The sequence below is a fragment of the Syngnathus floridae genome, chromosome 17 (assembly GCF_059516105.1).
Source record: "Syngnathus floridae isolate MCC-2025c chromosome 17, RoL_Sflo_1.0, whole genome shotgun sequence".
In the NCBI taxonomy this organism is placed as follows: Eukaryota; Metazoa; Chordata; class Actinopteri; order Syngnathiformes; family Syngnathidae; genus Syngnathus; species Syngnathus floridae.
Genome location: NC_142429.1, coordinates 1,717,171 through 1,725,000, shown reverse-complemented (window position 1 = coordinate 1,725,000; position 7,830 = coordinate 1,717,171). Strand labels below are relative to the sequence as shown.

The window sequence follows — 7,830 nt, the reverse complement described above, 5'->3', positions numbered from 1 at the left end:
CTGGCAACCGGTTCAGGGTGTCCCCCGCCTACTGCCCGATGACTGCTGGAATAGGCTCCAGCACGCCTGTGACCCCCGTGGGGACAAGTGGTATAGAAATGGATGGATAGGTGGATGGTAGATGGATATTGTGACAATATCCGCACAAGACTTTAACATACATTTATTGCAGTTTTTTACACTTTATTGTTTTTTAAACACTTTTTGTATTTTTAAACATTTTCGTAAAAAAATTAAAGTTAAATTGATTTTCAGAAACATTCTTATTTAATTAAATGAATAAGAAAATAAATAAGAGTAAATATATTGATACAATAGCCACACAAGACTTTTATGAACCTTTTTTGAAGTGAAAACGGGGCCGCCGTGAGGATGTGTTCCCCCCCTTTAATTCTAGGAATGAGGGATACTGTTCAAATTTGCCACACAACCTGAACAGACCCCCAGGAAGATAGAAAAACAGCCAGTCGATGTCCAGGACTCACCGTTCTCAAAATGGGAGGGGGGCACAAATTTTCACGGCTTGACATTTTGTATAGAGTTCCTGTTACAATTTTTATCCCCCCTCCCCACCACCTGTCACTTTGCTTGGGACAAAAGGAGCCTTCAGAACTGAAATTTCTTCTCAATTATTCATTCAAATCAATTCACTCAAATTATTCTCGTTATGAAAGATTTGATCACAAAACGTGTGTGGCTTTTTCTTAAATGTTTGACATTGCTATAGTGTCAGCTTTTAATTATATTGTGCTGTCATTTTAAAGCAAATTAATAAATGCAACAATATTAATTTGCTTTGAAAATACCTGAGGAATAAAATGGATGGATGAATGATGATGACAATTAAATATAAAGTCTCCTTTGTAATATATACTCCTTGTAGCATGTAACGGTACCCAAAAGGAGGAGTTTCTTTGCATCGAGGTTTATGCAAAGAGCTCACGTAATTATATCGTTGCTTTTTGTTGAAGTGAATGAGCGTTCCGTCTGTACGACTGGTCTTTGATTGCACCCCGCTTCAATGGCAGAATGCAGATGAACTTAAAGACATCAAATAGAATAATCCTTTGTAAAAAATTAAAATGGACTGACGCAAACGTGAGTTCATGTTTTTATTGAAAACAACATAGTGCTGACGCCGTGCGACGCCGTACGGTTTTTCGCTTTCCAAACAAGGCGTGCGCGCTCCCGCGGCAGGGGGAACAAAATCTCACGGGGGAACCAAATCGAGCTCAACACCGGCACGTCATTTTAAAGTGGAAACGTGCAACGGCTCTGCTTTGCTCTTGTCGTGCTGACTGGCTGACGCGCCCCCGCAGCCCAGCACGAGGGCATACGCACAAGACGTTTATAATTTTATCTTTAAACACTTTATTATACTTTTAAACTCTTTATTGTATCTTTAAATACATCTTAAATAGCTTTAAAAAGCTTGCTATGCCCTTCTGCTTCGATAACGCACGACTCGAGCTTGCTGACCGACTCGTCAATAAAGAGCCCATGTTGCATTTGGTTGTCCTGCCTCGTTGTGACAACAAAACGAAGCGCAAATCAGAGATGTTGCTGATTCTGCTGGCACAAACGAAGTGCAGGAGAGATTGCGATAAAGCCTGGTTAAAGCTGCTCTTACAGCTCTAAGCCAATCATCGGCAAGGATACAGATCAACATTGGTCTCCTCCCGTGTGCTGTAAAGTCATATGGGCAGACAGAGCCCCGCGCTGCAAATGACGCCGCGATGCACCAAATATATCTGCAATATTTGTTTTCATAAAAATCCGCGATGCACCGAGGCCACGATAGGTGAATCGCGAAGTAGCGAGAGATTATTGTACAACATTTGCCCTGAAATCTCATGTGCTTTAAGAAGGAGCAAGACATAAACAGGACAAGTTCTGCATATTTGATGTCAGCGGGTCCACCGGATAAAGACGATGGCTCCGCTTCGGTTGGTGCGCCGGCAAATACTTATTTGATCATCGTCATGAAGAAGGATTATTTGTAGTCCAAACCAAATGTCTCTGACACAAAATCAATTGCGTCTCCTTCATTCAGATGACAATTGCAGCTCTGATCTCTTGTCCGTGCCAGCAAATGTGTCCATTGAAGAAGAAGAAAGAAATTTGCAACAAAGTCACAAAGATTGAACATGAAGTAGCCATACACGAGGGCGCAAGAGCAAGTCATGTAAAAATGAGTGGCTGAGTGTTAGCCAGCCAGCAGGCTAAAACAGAGAAAATTGAACTTCCTGCAGGTAGGTCAAATAATGATGCAACCGGATGTGGCAGCAGAAGGCTCCCAGCTTTACTGCTCCAACGACAGAATAACTAAATTCACCTTTGACTGGCACCCGCTCCGCCATCTCATGGCAATTGGAGAAAGTGTCACTACGGTACAAAAAGACAAGACAACAGTTGAAAGTGTGACGCCAGCATCGCCACTGTGCTTTTGCGGCTGCAGCAAGAGTGCTTCTGCCTTCTGTTTACCCTGCACTGCCTCTTGTGCAGTGGCAAGCAAGCTCGGGGAAGGAGAAGAAGAAGAGAGGCAGCACCATTAATTAAAGGTGGCAATTTGTTTCAGCTTAGCCATCGCCTGCAGTCCCCCCCTTACAGCGTTGAGGTGCAACTTGACTGCTTCGCCTCTTATTAATGTGGCTTCTCTGCTCTGATAGCAAACTCCAGCCTGGCTGTCCTTGATCCCCTTTGTGTGTGTGTGTGTGTGTGTGTGTGTGTGTGTGTGTGTGTGTGTGTGTGTGTGTGTGTGTGTGTGTGTGTGTGTGTGTGTGTGTGTGTGTGTGTGTGTGTGTGCGTGCTACGTGCGTGCTACGTGCGTGCGAGCCTCCCTGCCTCCCTGCCTGCCTGCCTGCCTGCCTGCCTGCCTGCCTGCCTGCCTGCCTGCCTGCCTGCGTGCGTGCGTGCGTGCGTGCTGTGTGCGTGCGTGCGTGCGTGCGTGCGTGCGTGCGTGCGTGCGTGCGTGCGTGCGTGCGTGCGTGCGTGCGTCCGTGCGTCCGTGCGTGCGTGCGTGTCACAGGCGGATCTGTCGCTGTGTAATCACTCCGTGCTACTAAAGGCCACGTAATCCCATTTGTCGTCACCCTCAGCCGCCTTTACATTGGCGCAATTGACATGACCTCCCTGAAAAGGTCAGCTGCAAAATGCACATTTGACAATGCAGGGCTCGCGTGTCGACAGAATTGAGGTAACCACCCTAATCATTTGGCAGGAAGATGCATTATGGGATGTCGAGCTAGCTTGCACTACAGCTTTCAGCCACTCCTGAACAAGATACCAACGTGCCATACCTCAAACCCAGGAAACATTTTGTCCTGCGTCTTTTCTAGGAGCAAATCGTGGGAGGTGAGATTATCCAGATCGAGTGGTCTCAACTTTCTCTTGACCCTTGTCGGTGCGATGGACAACACAAGGTCGTAATTAAGGTAGCAGCCACATTCACAGCGTGAATTCCACCTGGGTTGGTGGGTCACGCCATGTTGCCACTCACACCGACACTCACACCGCCGCTCATGAATCATTCATGGGCCCCGCCGGAGAGTGACGAGCGTAGTCATAACGATTGAATAAGTTGCAGCGACTGCCGTACTCGAGACGGCCATTAATTCCAACAACTGTAGCAGGATTCCATTACTCTCTCTGGTCACGCTGATTAAAGAAACAGCCGGCCTCGGTTGCAGGGGCAGAGTGGAATCAAATGGTGGCGACAGAGGAAATTGTTCCTGCAGCATCTTGAGGGGAATGCAAGATCTGAGCAGAGGGATTTGGCGGGGACACAAAAGGAACCCAAGGTGCTGCTCCAAAGGGCCTTCTTCATGTCGCACTGCAGCTTTAATGTGAAAACGCTCGACTGCAAGAGATGCACACGGAGTGGGGGCCTTGATTTATGGGTTGAATTTGACTGATCTTGTGATGCAACATATAAAGAACTTATCACGTGAAATCCGAGGCATAAACGGCACCTCGATACTTGCATTTGCTTCCGTTTCAGAATTTCTCAAAGGTGATTGAGCAATGATTCAGAACTTGAAAAGTTGCTATGCTCTTAAGTCAGGGTACCAGTGTAACAGCCATTTTGTATGCCAAGGGTCAACCGAGAGCCGAGGCCAGTCCGAGCTGACACTGGGCGGGAGGCGAGCTACACCCTGGATCGCTTGCCAGTGCAGCACATTTCAAGCAGAGACTGAATGAAACGCAAATGTTTTTGCCAGACTATTTTGAGACATGGATGGGACGGGACAGACGTGTCGGCTCTATGCAACCGAAGCCGAGCCGAGATCGCAACTCGGAAGCTGGGATGTGCAAAGCGTAACGCTCCACAGTTCAGCGTTAGCTATGTTCAGCCCGCTGGCTTCCTGCCACATTCCAAAAGTACACTCCTTTGCGAGTTTCATTCAAGACTCTAAAACAGACCTGGGCAAAATACGGCCCGCAGGCCACATCTGGCCCTTTGTACGTCCCTGTCCGGCCCGCATAAGGTCAATCGTAAATTATATTTGATTACAACTTAATTTAAAAAAAAAAAAATCTGTGTCGTGCGTGCAATACAACTGTTTTGCTTTCATTTTGAAAGGCGTCGCACTTCCGTGTAGTGTACGTGTATGTGAGCTGTGCGTGAAGGTGAACAGTGCGAAGTAATGCTGCCCGAGAAATGTGTGCTGACCCTCAGAAAAGAAAAGTTGACAAGGAACGCCGTGTTTTCAACAAGACATGGACTGCCAAGTATTTCTTTACAGAAATGAAAGGTAAAGCCGTGTGCCTGATTTGTGGTACACAGGTCGCTGTGTTTAAAGAATATAATTTGAGTCGCCACTACACGACCAAGCATGAGAAAAAATACATCTGTCTGATAAACAGCGCGCATCAGAGGCTGATGCATTCCTAGCAAAACTGCAAGCCGAACAAGGACTTTTTATCAAACTTCACACCCAGAGATGCAGCGGCTTTGTCATTTGAGGAAAAGTTAAAGAAGTTAAGAATAAATTGTACTGATTAATGATTGTTTTTTTATTTGACCTATACACCACAATTTCACATGGCTTAATATAAATATAAACAGAATAATTGTATTCTTCTAATTACCAGTACCAGCTTTTTCAAATAAATAATTTTGTGCATTTTACAATGGAAGAAAATTGAGCAGGTTTAAGTTATCGTAGGTGTGGTCCTCTGACACAACTCAGGTTTTTCATGTGGCCCCTTGTAAAAATTAATTGCCCATCCCTGCTCTAAAATCTCCACACAGACACGAACGTGCCTCTTGACCGGCAGAGGTCAAACGTGAGCCATCATGCACATTGTGCCAATATTGCACGCTTCAAGGTGTTGGTTGGGACGTTCCAACAGCAAGCGTAAATTTTGGTCTCATGGTCACGTTTATTGGAGTCTTTTGACGATTTGCAAATGAAAGCGGCAAACGACAAAGTATACATACGCATGCGACAGCCACAAGGTCAGTCTGACTCACGCAGACACCAAATCAACTTTGGCAAGCCACGAGAAAGGCGCATTTGTGCGTGGGTTTCTTACCCGGCAGTCCGAGACACAGCAAGACGCTGTAGTAGATGACGGGCAGCGGTCCGAGGGGACACCCCTCCGAGGGATGCTGCCCGACGCTGCGACCGCTCTCGTTGGGGGCGGCAACGGGGAAGATGTGGCTGTGCTCCATGGCCGCGTCTTCTTCCTCAGCTGCGCTCGGTGTCAAGAAGCCGGATGGTGCCAGCAAACCGTGAGGTGACCGTTGCTCTGCACTCCGTCTGACAATCGGCACATGCACGAGTGTTGGGAGATGGGTTGGGGCGAGTCGGAGGCGGGTGGAGGTGGCTGGGTTGGGGGAGCGCGATGCAAAAGGTGAGATGTGCCAGCAGATGAGGGAAGAGGAAGGAGGAGAGATGCGTGAGAGGGGAGGACGCCGCGTGAGTGTGTGTGAGGGAGACGGGCTTGGGAGATGAGAGTGTAGGGAAAGCGAGGGCGCGAGAGAAAGGGAAGGAGGCGGGATGAAGGAGACAGACAATGTGGGAGAAGGTACAGAGACATGTGACCGTGGGCTGGCAGACAAGTGACCGAGTTGCCCCCCACTGGCAGTGCCACAATGGAAAACACCAAAGGAGGAAATTGCGACGCCAGCACACAGCCAGTCAACCGAGCCGCGCTTGACTTGAACGCTTCGTTCAACGCCAGAGACATTGTTGACCTACGGCATGTAGCCAACTACCGAGACTGAGCTGTGACGGTCAGATGCAATGTGGCCAGGATGGGCGCAGGATGGGCGCAGGATGGACGCAGCATTGTCGCACCCCACCTTGGTCCTATCTATTGCACCGACAGACGAGCACATCTAACTTTGAACGAGAGTCAACGGGTCAAGTTTTTAGTGCCACATAGCCGCTATGTCATATGAAGCCAGTTCTGCCAATCAACGGCAAATTTGCTAGCCGCGTCAACTGCAGTGGTAAGAAAGGACATTTTGGCTCAAGCCGCAGCGAGAAGGAAGGACATTTTGGCTGAAGCTGTATGGTTGGATTTGCGCCATCGCCGTGGACTTACTCGGCTCAATTCAGCTCTTAACACCAGCACTGGCGCATCAATCATCAATACTATACAGGACTGCAACGGAACAGCACATATCTGGAGCAGCACAAAAAAAATACTCATCTAGCGCCTATTTGATATGTCACAGTCATGCTAATTATTAAATGCATAAATGGATGCTGAAAAAATGCTGATGTCGTCAAGGGCCAGTGTTCTGGCTCTGTGAGGACCGGAGTGAAATCTGATTGCTTAAGAAAAGAGTCCCCAATGTTAATATAGTTGAAGCAACATCAGCAAGCATAATGCTGGGGCAGATTAGATTGACATGGCAGAAATGTGATTGGGAGAAGAAGAAAAATCCACCAAGCATACACATACTGGAAGCAATATAGAAAGGCAGTTATGAAAAGAACAGAATGTTTGGAATCAATCAATAAAATTTTCTGCCATATATTTTGAATGCAGCAGAAACGATCTAGCTCAAGGGTGTCCAAACTTTTTGCAAGGAGGGCCAGATTTGATAAAATGAAGGGAACCGGGGCCAATAGTTTTTTCGGACATTTTTTAACTACAAAAATTTCATGCAAATACACACTGTTATAAAACAAATTTCATTGTCCCAATTGTCTTTAGTTTTTAAATGACAAAATAACCAAGTATAAGCCACTCAGGCAGATGTGAACAACTGCTTTTCATTCATATCTGAAGAGTCAGATAACATTGAACAAACTGTATGACGTACCTTAAATTTACATGAGTTTAAAATTATTTTTGCCTCATGAACATTTTAAACAGAAGTTATAAGTACCGTATTTTCCGGACTATGAGTCGCTCCGGAGTATAAGTCGCACCAGCCATAAAATGCCCCAAAAAGTGAAAAAAAACATATATAAGTCGCTCCGGAGTATAAATCGCATTTTGGGGGCAATTTATTCGACAAAATCCCACACCAAAAACAGTCATGAACGAGCAACAACAGGCTAAACGATAGCAACAACAGGCTAAACGATAGGTTTGCTAACGTGACAAACTCAAACAAAGAGCTGAGAACGGGCCTGACGTAACATATAGAGTGATTAAGGACAACTATTACATGAATAACATGTTTATAAAACCATCGGTGTCACTCCAATTCATTAAATAGCAACAACAGGCTAAACGATAGGTATGCTAACGTGATAAACACAAACAAAGAGCTAAGAACGGGCCGGACGTAACATATAGAGTGATTAAGGACAACTATTACATGAATAACATGTTTATAAAACCATCGGTGTCACTCCAATTCAT

General features: G+C 46.2%; 1 protein-coding gene and 1 long non-coding RNA gene across 3 annotated transcripts in view; one reads left to right on the top strand and one right to left on the bottom strand.

Annotated features, from left to right (window-relative positions):
• The window catches only part of gpr139 (G protein-coupled receptor 139), a 23,384-nt gene extending 17,254 nt beyond the window's left edge, over nt 1-6,130 (bottom strand). Inside the window, exon 1 of the mRNA XM_088358268.1 lies at nt 5,539-6,130. Coding sequence (XP_088214394.1) covers nt 5,539-5,677 — 139 coding nt within the window. The 5' untranslated portion in view covers nt 5,678-6,130. The remainder of the gene's footprint in view (nt 1-5,538) is intronic.
• On the top strand, nt 1,311-5,005 carry LOC148383159 (uncharacterized). 2 transcript variants are annotated; one of them, XR_015853446.1, is made up of 4 exons: nt 1,311-1,946; nt 2,054-2,561; nt 3,339-3,434; nt 4,097-5,005. It is a non-coding gene; the product is annotated as an uncharacterized LOC148383159 (long non-coding RNA). The 2 variants fall into 2 exon arrangements; XR_015853445.1 differs by having other exon boundaries at nt 2,054-3,196.
• Nucleotides 6,131-7,830: the final 1,700 nt, after the last annotated feature.